Raw genomic sequence first — 13,357 nt, 5'->3', positions numbered from 1 at the left:
TCCTTTACTTTTTTTTCATTAATTCCTTTGATATTCTTGACCTTCAGTTCTTCCAAATGAATTCTGTTATTATTTTTTTCTAACTCAATAAAAGTATTTTTTGGTAATTTAATTGGGATGGCATTGAATAAGTAGATTAGTGTAGGTAGAATTGTCATTTTAATCATATTGTCTCTGCTTACCCAGGTATTTTATATTGTCTACAGTTATTTTAAATGGGGTATCTTTTACTATTTCTTCTTGCAAGGTTTTATTGGCGATAACAGAAATGCTGATAATTTATGTTGGTTTATTTTACATCCTGCTACTTTGCTAAAATTAATTGTTTTAGCTAACTTTTTAGTTGACTCTAGCATTTTCCAAGTATAGCATCTTATCATCTGCAAAAAATATAGTTTTATAATCTCATTGCCCATTCTGATTCTTTCCATTTTTTTCTTTTCTTATTCCTATTGCTAGCATTTCTAATACAATATTGAATAAAATTAGTCATAGTGGGTTTTATAAGGGTGTGTAGATCAAGAAATATGATGGTAAGGAGAGAGGTTAAGAGAGGGATTCTTAGAATGGATGAGGGTTAGGGAGGCAGTAGCTAAAGGAAATTAGACTTTTGAGGAGGGATAGGGTAAAAAAGAGAGGGAGAGAAGGATAAAGAATGAGGAAAAACGGATGGAGGGAAATGCACAACTAGTAATTATAACTTTGAATGTGAATGGGACGAGCTTGCCCATAAAATGGAAACAAATAGCAGAATGGATTAAAAACAAGAATGAAACAATATATTGTTTATAAGAAGCACATTTAAAAATGAGAGATACACATAGAATAATAATAAAGGCCTGGAATAGAATTTATTATGCTTTAGCTGATGCAAAAAAAGCAAGGGGACAGTCATGATCTCAGACAAGATTAAAACTAAAAGATTTAATTAAAATAAATATGAGAAAACTGAGGACTAAGTAAACAAATTTATTTTCTGCCAAGTCCAATTTGATTAAATTTAAATTTCATTAAATGCCTCCAGACACTGGGGGTAAATAGAGAGAGATGAAACAGTCTCTGCCCTCAAGGAACTTATATTCCATCAGAATGGGGAGAAAAGAAATACATAAGCATATAGAAATTATATGCAAAATAAATAAAATAAGGAATGAAACAATCATTTATTAAGCACCTATTTTGTGCCAGTAATTATGCTAAATGCTTTAAAAATATCATTGCATTTAATCTTAAAAAAAAAACCAACTTTGAAAAGTAGGTGCTATTATAATCTCCATTTTACACAACAGGAAACTGAGGCAGGAAGTAGTTAAGTGACTTGCCCAGAGTTACACAGCTAGTAAATGTCTGAAGCTGGATTTGAACTCATCTTCCTCAGCACTTTATCCATGATGCCTGAGTACATGTCGGAAGAAAGGAAGGAAGGAAGGAAGGAAGGAAGGAAGGAAGGAAGGAAGGAAGGAAGGAAGGAAGGAAGGAAAGAAGGAAACAAGCCTTTATTAAGTGCCACCCATGTGCCAGGGATCAGTTAAGTGATTTACAAATATTATCTCATTTGATTCTGGGAGGTAGGTACAATTATGATCCCCATTTTACAACTGGGAAAACCAAGATGAGGAGCAGTTAAGTGACTTGCCCATAGTCTCGCTTAGTAAGCATTTAAAGCTGGGTTTGAACTCAAGTCTTTCAGATTCTAAGTCCAATGCTTTAACTGCCTGACAAATGCTAGTAGGTCATTGTGAAAGAGGCTATATAATTCATTGTGTTGTTCTGGCTTGGGCTATCCTTCACACTTATTGGCTTAAAACTGAAAATAAAGCTACTGCTTAAGACATTTGAGAAAACTAATATTAGGAAATTAGGTAAACAATAAGTTAAATCAAATGAGGCCATACATTTCTGAGGTTCTTCATATGAGTCCTCAGTTTTCTAGTAAGGTGATCATCCAACTCCCAGACAACACAGAGACTGAAATTTGAATTACAAGTTAGAGGAGGAACTATTCAGCAGCACACTCAAAACCTTTTGTGTCCTTAAAGAATGACAAATAGGAAATCTGATGCTTTTACCAAAAAACAGTCAAGGTCATATCATTGAAGAGGTTTGGCATCATGAGACCTTGAAAGGTCAGGTTGTCTGCATTAATCAGATGGTGCCACTTAGTATAAAAAGAAATGATAATTTTAAAGAACTCTAGGGACAATGGGAAGCAATGGTATAGCCCAAGAAAGGTCAGAAATGGACAACCTCAGAAGCACAAGGGAATAAAAAGCCAACTTTAGAATACCCAAATGATAGCAAAGTGAGAAGTCCAGGAAAATTACTGAAGTATTCACAATCTATTCTAATAAACTCTGTTAACAAATACATTAGAAATGGATTCTTTGTTAGGATTGCCTCATCCTTTCAACTGTGAAATTTAATGAGATCGTAAACAAACTGCTTTGGGACCTGAGTTTTTTAATAATAGCCTCATATCACAATACAGTCCTGCAAGAACACAAATTTTAAAAAGTGAAAGATGTATAAAGCACCTTCAGGAAAATTAATGTACATGATGAAGAATTTGTCATTTTCAATTGCTATATTCATTACATTAAAAAATTCTCCTTTTAATAATTTTACCAAGCTATAACCTCCAGTGTCAAAAAGATTCAGACATTGAAGAAACATGGTGAATTATGTGATACCCAAAATAATCCTTGAGCCACCTTGTCCAGAAAATTTCCAAAGAAGAGTCAATCATCTAGTTTCTTTGGGAAATACAAAAACTCCTTTGTGTATCATCAAAGTTCATAGTTCCATTGGTGGGATGCCTAACTATGGATTTCTAGAAGCATGGCATGGTATGGTAGACACTTCTTTGGGTCAGAATACCTGAGTGAAAGACCTCTTTCCAACAATTACTGCGATGTACAAACTCAGACAGGTCTCTTAACCTTTGTACCTCAATTTCTTCATCTATAAAATGGGAATAACAATGCCTGAACTATCCAACTCTCAGGATTTAGTAATAAAAGTTCCTTGTAAATTATTATGCACTATGCAAATCTCAGTTGCTGTTATTCTTAGCCTGGTTGGCTTGTCAGGTTTCCATGGAGACAACACATTAGAAGGACTTTTCTCCCATAGTGATGTGTAGTTTCTTGTGCTTTGTTCCAAAAAATCTACAGGGCTGATAACCACAGAACAAAATGTAGTTATTATGATCTGAGCATAGGTAGCTGGTTTATTGATCCAAGAAAGCTCAGATTACACCTTCATGAAGCAATTTAAAGACGGCAGATGGGATGGGGAAAAGACCACCTTTGGACTTGGAGCCAGAAGATGTGGTTTCAACTCTTGGCTCTGACATTTGCAACACAAGCCATTTTACCTCATGAGCCTCATTTTCCTTATTTATAAAAATATGGATAACAATATTCAATACTTGGACTATGTACCTCAAGTTTGTTATGAAAATTAAGAGAGATAATATACAAAGTGCTCTGTGCATTCAAAGCACTCTACAAAGGTCAGCTATTTTTGTGATCAGCCATTCTCTTGGTGTTTCACATGGAACCTTAATGCACTGTCATAATGCCCAAATTATGCTCACAAAAAGAATTTGGAACAAGACCATTCTAACCGCTGGCATTCTAACCCTCAGCTCCCATGTTATGAGTGCTCATCATTCAGCTGCCAAATCATGAAAAATAAAAACACACCAAAAACGAGCCCTCAAATTGTACTTCTTGGTAAAGGAAGGCTAATTTCCAGATACTTGGCATATTTTGGAAGACTAAATGTTTTACATTCTCCAGATCTATTTTAAACCTGACACAAAGAGCTAATGGAAAAAGCACCATAGGCCAATACTTGCAAAGAAAAATGTCACGTCTGTTTGATGTTTTTGGTGGCCAATGGTAACATACAATGTGAACTTTAAGTGTACTGGGGAAAGAGTGGTCATGTTACATTTAGAACATGGTCCTTTTCAAAAAACCCTGTACACCAACTTTTCCTTGGCATTCTACTGAAAATATCGGTAGACTTAGTATTCAACAGGCTTCTTGTCTAAATTAGAGATACCCAAGGCTGGTGATTTAGCCAATTTGATTCAATGATCATATAAGTGCCCAGTAGGTAGGCACTGTGCTAGCTTCTAGAGACATAAAAGGCAAAAGAAAAAATATTTTCTGTCCTCAAGGTGCTTAGGCGCTACCTGGGAACTACAACATGTGCTTATATAAGAAAACACAAAATATAGAGAATAATTTCAAGAGGAAGAGGTGAGGGACATTGTTTGTTGAAATCAAAAAGGACCTTATGTATCAGGTAGCACCTGAGCTCAAGGCAGGGACAGCTTAGCATACAGCTTAGTGGCAAATTCCAATAGCAATAAATCTACCCTGTGTTTTTGTAGGATTTAGTTTCATAGGGAGCAAAGCAAAATAACCTCCAGCAAGAATTGGGGGGAAAGAAAGGGGGACGATCAATCAAATCAAATCAAATCAGTTCTTTTTTAACCAATATCCATTCTGTTGAATAATCTGTATATATCAGATGGGATTTATTCTACAATTCCTAATAAAAGAAAGCCCTTCCTGAAAAGAAACAAGTACTGACTCAATTTCTAGCATTTGAATAAACTAGCTTCAGTTTTTACCCCTTCTTTACTCCAAATGTTTGATAGGCATCCCTTTGAAGTCCGCATGAGATTTGTAGGCGTGGATGATATACTTGCCCAATTTGAATCCAAATTTGTTCCAAAATTCAAAGTTTCAATCATTTGGGGATCTGACTTGAGGAAACAGCTGATGGAGAAGTGGGCAGGCCTACTTCACCATTTAGATATACTGAGAAATAAGCTATGTTTGCTACAAAGTGCCAAAGTCAAAAGATCCTTTCAGAGTAATGTCCACTGAAAGCTTGAGGCCTGGTAATTCGTCCCAGTGACTTCATTTAGCTCAAAGAAGACAGAGGCAGACATATTAGCAAAGCTAAAAATGGCCTGGAAAAGAAAGCTGGGAGATACTTGTCTCTATTTATCTTCTTGATTGTGTACACTATGCTGACAAGATTCTAAAACAACCAGGCAGTTCAGTTAATGCAGTGGGGGAAAAAAACTTCAATTTATTGACAATTTCTATCACATCACTCTCTTTGGCACTATTTACACCAAATGGAGAGGGTGTATTTTGCAATTTTCAATCAGCTATTTTGTGTCCTGTATACAGGTGGAGAGAAGATTTGTTTAGAAGCAAGCTTGACACTAACAATTGAAAGTTTAACTCAATTGGAAAAGCAAAGCAGAAAAAAAGATTTTAGCCTAAACGTATCTACCTGCAGGCCCTGATCTGTAATGCATAGCTAGAACCTACATCATAGACTAGTTCTAAATGGCCCTCTGTTTTCCCATGGAGACAATGCTATAATTGGAGGTTGAGGCATTGGTATCAGGTAAATCATAAGTATAATCAAAAATACATCATAAAAGAAAATACGTAACTATAAATCTACCAAAATAATGCTAATCCAAGGCAGAATATCAGGTATGCCTTAAAAGACAAGCAGGTGCTTCTGGGACATGCCCAGTGGTGGAAAAGGCCTAGAAGTTTCCCAACCATATTTTTGTTGTTGCTGTGTCCTTCTGCTACTCAAGAGAGTTGGTGGCCTGGCTTGGGTTAAAGTAATAACTTCCCTGTCTGAATTCCCTGAAACTTTCTAGCAGAGGTTGGTCTTCAGCTTGTTGGGATGTTCCAGAGGAATTCATGCAAAGCTAATTGAGGGAGTTAGGCTAGATAACTAGGAAAATACTCTCTAACTCTCTAAATCTCTATAATTATTTTGAACAGTATAATTAAGCTCCAAGCCTTTAAAAATGGACACCTTTTCCTACATTCATTTATGCAAATCATCCTCCATGCCAAGAATATACTCTTATTTGATTTCCACTGCTAGAAAAACTTCTTCTTTCAAGACCACCTCCTTCATCTGAAATTGATCAAATATATTATAATGCTTTATCTAGGCTTTTTTTCCTCATCAAATTCTCCTTTGTGCCATAATTATTTGCCTCCCAGTTGTGTCCCTTTTTTAGGTTGCAGAGACAGCATAGTAATATGGAACTTATACTCAACTTGGAGTCAGGAGAGACTTGAGTTTGATCTTGGCTCCAACGTCTACTAGCCATGGAATTCTGGGCAAATCACTTTGAGCCTTGTCCTCATCTGAAATACAGAGGGAATAATCCTTATATTACTTAATTCAAAGTGTCCTTATGATGATAACGTGCACCTAAAAGTTTTTTATAAATGCTAGTTTTTATTATCATAAATTTCTTGAGGACAGAGACTGTATTGTTTTTCATCTCCATTTTCCCAGGTAGCAATATGTTTGTTGAATTGTAGATATACACCCATACACATAAATATATACATACATCTTATCTATATGCATTTATACACATAGGCATATATGTATATATATATATGTGTGTGTGTATATATATATAAATATATACACATAGGCACATATGTATGTGTATATATATATATATGTATTATATATATATATATATATACATATATATATATATATATATATATTTCTCAGTCTTTGATAATACACGTTATACGTAATGTCAATACTCACCAAAGGAGTTTACAATTCTAAGTAAAAGTCAAGTCAATTCAGCAAAAGTTTATGAAATGCCTACTATATGCAAGACATTATGCTATATCTTGGGTGTACAAAAAGGAAAATGACAGTCCATCAGGGGGCTTACAGACACATGGGAAATGTAACGTAAACAAATAAATATGGCACAAGGAAAAACGTGATCAGGCTAGAGGATGAATTTGGACGAATCGCTTTAAGGAGAGGGAGAACATTTATATATAGATATTTGGAGATGGCTTCATGGTAAGGGTAAGTCCTAAATTGAGACACGAAACAAAAGAGAAATTTCAACAGAAAGAGTGGTCAGGGAGAGTGTATAATAGGAAAGAAAAGCCAATCCAGACTCAATGCACTAAAAAACATGAAATAAGCTTTCACTACATAAAATATTTTTCAGTGCTACTATGCTAACTGTAATAGGATGATAGCTAGATCTGGGAGGAACTTTAGAAATCTAATGATGAGGAAACTGAGGCCTGGAGAGGTTAAGCGATGTAACTTGTTAGAGGAATATTTTTGCTTTCAACATTTCATTCATTCTCCGTTTATACAAAGCTGACGTTAGTGTTCACACACACAACAGGGAATATTAAATTTTATTAAGACTGAGTTTAACACTTTGTCCGTTGCTATCAGGGCACTTCTTTGAAGTCATAAAAATGAGGAAAGCATAGCCTCTAAAAAGATCCTCAAGCCAGCTCTCACAGAATTGCAGCTCTTATAGACACAAGACCATTATGGTTAGCATGCTCTTGGATAGTATGAATAGAATGAATGAATAACGCAGGTAAGAAATGATCAATGAGTAGTAATTAGGCAACATCGCCTGGATGGAGCCATATTTATGCTAAAGAAGGAAAAGCTGGGAATACTTATAATTAGCTTTTTTTACTGAGATCCTGTATAATTTATTTTTAAGAAGTCACTTTGACCTCAAGTTAATTCTTAATCAAACACACCTTCAGCACACAGTTTAATGAACAACAAGATAAATTCGACCCATGACTCCAAACTCATTTCATATTAATGCAGACCAAAGCTGGGCCTTTTGGAAAACATCAAAGAGGGGTAGTTTGACCTTGGCAGTTTCTAGTCTCTTCTAAATCTGTTCTTTTCCCTTTTCTCTATATCCTCTTCTCCAGTGTCCTAATACTCTCATTTTCCCTGATCCCTTCCAATGGTTCACTCCCAGGACAAAGTAATTAGATGAAAATGTTTCCCCTCCAAGGAGTATTTCCACTTTTAAAAAGTCATCACAGTGGTAAGATAAATAAATAACGATCTTCCAGTGAAAAGTTTGTGAGAAAGGATATCTGTAAACATGTCTGTGTGAATGAATGCATACTTACATGGTTTAATGTGGGGCAGAGTGACACATTCTCAGTACTGATGAAATCACATAGGTGCCTGACTATTCTACATTTTTATGTCAAGCCAAGGCTGTGAATTTTTGGAAGAAGCCCCTATCTATGATTTCATCACTTTAGTGAACTCCCAGTGTAGAAAGCCCTCTAGCATGTTATTTTTATCTTATAGTTCCAGAGAGTTGTCTGAGAGACTAAGAGGTTAATTAATTTGCATATGGCCATACAATTAATATGGAAATAGGACTTGAACCCAGCTTCTCCTGTCTACTCTGTCCTACATTCATGTCTGAATCATATCCCATAGTAAAGCTACTATCTAGAAGCCTGTTAAATATATAAGAATAAGGGGATTTTTAATACTTTGTTATTATGACTTTCTGATATTGTATTTATTCTCTTTATATATATTCATGTCTAGGTATGCATATATATGTATACATATAGATAAATATATGTATGTGTATATATATATATATGTGTGTGTGTATATATATGTACATATGTATGTATATATGCTTGTTGCTTCCTCCTTTATAACTTATGTACTTTGAGAGTAGGAACTATTTCATTATTTGTAATTATATCTCCTGGCACATAGTAGATGCTTAATAAATGCATATTGTTCACTGTAGACAAGAAGAGGAAACCATGGTGTAGTATTTATGAGCAGTACTACTAAATGAATATTAAATTCAATATTATGCTGCGAAATATTTTGTGGTGATTTGAAAGAGTCCCAGATCTAGCTCATTACAGTCAGGAAGGAACATTACTTAGCCAATATTCTAAAGAACTAAAGATATTAATGCTTCTTTCTTCTTTTCTTTTTCCCCCAAGAGGAACATGAAAAAACCCCACCAGTTTTATCTTTTTGCTCTGCACCTGGTTCTCTTTATCTAAAACATAATGAATAGTGTGTCATTTCAGCATTTCTCCTGAATATTTCTGTGCTAATGAAATTTCTTTTCCACAGGGAGACAAGGAAGCTGAGTTAGGCCTTCCCTTTTCCCCACTTTGTGACCGCAAGTCAACCCTGGTGGCCCAGTCCCAAATAGGTAATGTTGAAAAATGGCGGTGGGTAACAGTGGCAGAGAATATGTGTATGTGTACTTTCATTTAAAAATCAACTCTGTAAAATGTAATTATGCGCATAAAGAAATCTTAAAAACCCTAGATAAAATTTCATGTAAAACTTTTAATACATTCATATCTTATGTGTTTGAGAATCTAAAAACTTTTAAATGCTAATATAGATGTGAGTTATTATCTATACTGCAGAGGTTCCCAAACTTATTTGCCCTACTGCCCCCTTTTCAGAAAAAGAAAAAAAATTACCCAGCACCCCCCAGAAATCTATTTTCTTTAAAATATTAACAGATTTTTTTCAAGTTGCATCAACACTTGCTTGTTAAGACCTGTCAGCAGACTTGACCACTGATTGGTTATAACTTGCATTTTGTGTGTTTATCTGGAAAATAATGTAATCAGTACGACTTTAACTCTGTTACATAACAGATTGAACATGTATGAACGTTTTTTCAAAATGTTCTTCTCTTCTTTCCTTATGCTTCCATAGCCCCTTATTTTTATTCAATGCCCCCCAGTTGCACCTGAGGCTACCACTGGCCCCCGGGATTGGTCCAGTACCCCCAGAGTGTGGTATTGCCCACTTTGGGAACCTATGCACAGAGATACCTAAAAAGTACTGCATATCAATGAATAAATCATCAAGCTTTTATTATACACCTACTGTGTGCCAGACACTGTGCTAAGCTTTGGGCATTCCTAGACAAATAAATGAAACCATTCCTACATATGACCAAATAACTTTTCTTTGAAGTAGAAGCATTGATTATATTAAAAGGTTGAGCATTTTTATTTTAAAAACATACTTTAATGACTTTAATGTATATAATTGTTGAAACAGTTTCTAGAAATGTGAATTATTTTGAACAGATGATCCATCTAATGATCCAGGTATGTGGCAGTTCTGCACATTCTCTGATGTGTTCTTCTGTAAAATACCACCAGCCAGATTTTCTTTGACACTCCAAAGTTAGTCAATTTGCTCTCAAATGCATTCAAGGTATTAGGAGCTTTGAGTTAAAGTTCTATAGTTCCCTTTTGTTCTTTGATGCATCAGTTGGCATCTATGTAGAGGTTGAAATGGGCTGCTGTCTCATGCTCTTCCTATATCTGAGTGGCAAGTGCTCAGCAAAGACTGATGACCCCCTCCATTTTCTAACTATGTTAGCTTCTCCTTTGATGAGCATTTGAACATGTAGAAGACATTGCTCAATGTTGACATTTCCCAGCTGCACGATAAATGTTGTCTCCTAGAGATATCACCATTCTTCCTCCTATACACTAACAAATAACACTTGGCATCCACTGAATAGTAAATAGCAACTTGAAATATTAGCTCATTGACAGAAGGCTCAAGCTGCTATGGTTGGAGGGTGGAGTGGTTGCCTTCCTGTCACCTAGGAAAGAGGCATCACTCATTAAGTTATTTCATTGACTTGGTGTTTCAGAATCAGTCTTTGCTAAATTATTTATTCTATTTAATGGACAGCAGAAAACTTTATACAGAGGTTGATCCCTCCCAGTGCAAGAGAGGAAAAACTATTTCAATCTCAGTTGAGATTAAATATGCATTCGAGAATAATCTCAGAAGATGGTGGAGTAAAGGCAGAGACTCACCTGAGCTCTACCAATTTCCCCTCCATACGGTTTAAAATAACACCTCAAAATGAATTCTGGAACAGCAATACCAACAAAAGAACAAGTAAAACAAATTTCCAGCCCAAGGCAACTTGTAATCTTGAAAAGAAATGTTTTATCACATTGGGGTGAGAGTAGAGCACAGTCAAGCACAGTCCATTGCAGGCCATGCCAGCACAGTCCCCCACCTCAGCATAGGCCCCTTACCCCAGCAAGCCAACAGCAGACTTTGGGGATGACTGAATATATAATAGTGGCTTCTCAGGCCACAGATGGTAAGGGGGTCAGACAACTGGTCAGAAAGAGATTACAAAGGACCCTTTGCCGGCACTGGGTGTGGGACTTTGTTGTATCGTATATACACCTTTCTAGGTCATCATCTCCAGATGAGGATGAGGAGAAGGAACACTAGCACACTACAGCCTGTGACCAGAATGGTACAGGGGGCCTGGCCACAGTTCCAGAGCAGACGAAAGTTCTTGTGTTCACTCACAGACCAGAACACAGGCCAGAAGAGGAGTAAACACACCTCTATTACCCTGGATTAACTTACAAACCCCCAAAGCTAGCTCTGAAAAAAGCAGAATGAAAAACATGAAGCTTGGGAGACTGCCCCTCCACTTTGAAAGGAGATCCCAATTTTAACATTAAGTTAAAAGTCACGAAATAGAATGGGAAAATGAGCAAATGATAAAAATAAAACCTGACCATAGAAAGTTACTATGGTGACAGGAAAGACCAAAACAAACACAGAAAAACAGAATGTCAAAACATCTATATCCAAAGCCTCAAAGAAAAATGTGAATTGTTCTCAAGTCCAAAAAGAATTCCTAGATGAGCTCAAAAAGGATTTAAAATATTAAATAGAGAGATAGAGGAAAATTTGGAAAAGAAATGAGAGTGATATAAGGAAATCATGAAAAATGTATCAACAGTTTCGTAAAGGAGGGACCAAAATATACTGAAGAAAATAACTTAGAAAACAGAATAGCTCAGCTGGTAAAAGGCACACAAAAATCCACTTAAGAGAAGAACACCTTAAAAAATTGGCCAAATGGAAAAAGAAGTACAAAAATTCGCTAAAGAAAAGAACTCAAGATTAGAGGGAAGTAGAAAGCTGGGAAATAATTTTCATATCCACTGTCTCTGATAAAGGCCTCATTCCTAAAATATATAGAAAATTGAGTCAAATTTATGGGAATACAAGTATTTCCCCATTTGATAAGCAGTCAAAAGATATGAACAGACAGTTTTCAGATGAATAAATTAAAGCTATCTATAGTTATATGAAAAATGCTCTAAATCACTATTGATTAGAGAAATGCAAATCAAAACAACTCTGAGGTACCACCACCCTATCATATGGGCTAACATGACAAAACAAGAAAATTATAAATAATGTAGAAGATGTAGGAAAATTGGAACACTAAAGCATTGTTCATGGAGTTGTGAACTGATTCAACTATTCTGGAGAGCAATTTAGACCTATACCCAAAGGGCTATAAAACTGTTCATACCCTTTGATCCAGGAATGCCATTACTGGATCTGTATCCCAAAAGATCATAAAAAAGTGAGAACGACCCATATGTACAAAAATATTTATAGCAGCTCTTTTGTGGTGGCAAAGAATTGGAAATTGAGGAGATGGTTGAACAAGTTGTAATATATGAATATAATGGAATACTATTGTTCCATAAGAAATGATAAGCAGGCAGAGTTTAGAAAAACCTGGAAAGAATTAACATGAACTGATGCTGAGTGAAGGGAGCAGAACCAGAAGAACATTGTACACAGTAACAGCTACATTTGCGATGACCAACTTTGATAGACTTAGCTCTTCTCCACAATACAGTGATCTAAGACAATTCCAAAAGACTCATGATGGAAAATGCTATCCATATTCAGAGAAAGAACTATGCAATCTGAGTGCAGATTGAAGCACACTAATTTCTCTTCTTTTTCTTTCTTGTGGTTTTTTTTCCTTTTGTTTTGATTTTTCTTTCACAATATGATTAATGCAGTAATATGTTTAATAGGATTGTACATGTATAGCCTATATCAGATTGTATGCCATCTTGGAGGGAGGAGGGGGATAGACAGAGGGGAAGGGGAAAAATAAACAAAAATTTAAAACTCAAAGTTTTATAAAAATGAATGTTAAAAACTAAAAATAAATAATTTTTTTTAAAAAACAGTAAGAGCTCCTTAATGGAGGAAAAGGAGGCACAAAAAACTCGCTAAAGAAAATAATTCCTTAAAAATTAGAATTGGGCAAGTGAAACCTAATGAATCCATTAGACATCAAGAAACAAGAAAATAAAATCAAAAGAATGAAAAAATAGAAGAAAATATGATATAGCTCATTGGAAAAACAACTGACCTGGAAGATAGATCAAGGAGAGATCATTTAAAAATTATTGCGCTACTTGAAAACCATGATAAAAAAAGAACTTAGACATTAAGGAAAACTGCCCTGATATCCTATACCCAGAGGATAAATATAAATTGAAAGAATCCACCAATTACCTCCTGAAAGAGATCCTAAAATGAAAACTCCCAGGAATGTTATAGCCAAATTCCAGAGCTCTCAGGTCAAGGAGAA

At 35.4% G+C, this 13,357-nt stretch overlaps 1 protein-coding gene across 1 annotated transcript in view; it reads left to right on the top strand.

The window, feature by feature from the left end:
- The window catches only part of PDE1A (phosphodiesterase 1A), a 367,894-nt gene that overhangs the window by 303,537 nt on the left and 51,000 nt on the right, over positions 1-13,357 (top strand). Inside the window, exon 11 of the mRNA XM_036746309.1 lies at positions 9,004-9,085. Within this exon, the coding sequence (XP_036602204.1) occupies positions 9,004-9,085 (82 nt within the window). The remainder of the gene's footprint in view (positions 1-9,003; positions 9,086-13,357) is intronic.

The sequence above is a fragment of the Trichosurus vulpecula genome, chromosome 2 (genome assembly GCF_011100635.1).
Source record: "Trichosurus vulpecula isolate mTriVul1 chromosome 2, mTriVul1.pri, whole genome shotgun sequence".
Taxonomy (NCBI): Eukaryota; Metazoa; Chordata; class Mammalia; order Diprotodontia; family Phalangeridae; genus Trichosurus; species Trichosurus vulpecula.
The sequence above is the reverse complement of the archived record's forward strand: the minus strand, read 5'-3'. Positions and strand labels throughout refer to the sequence as shown.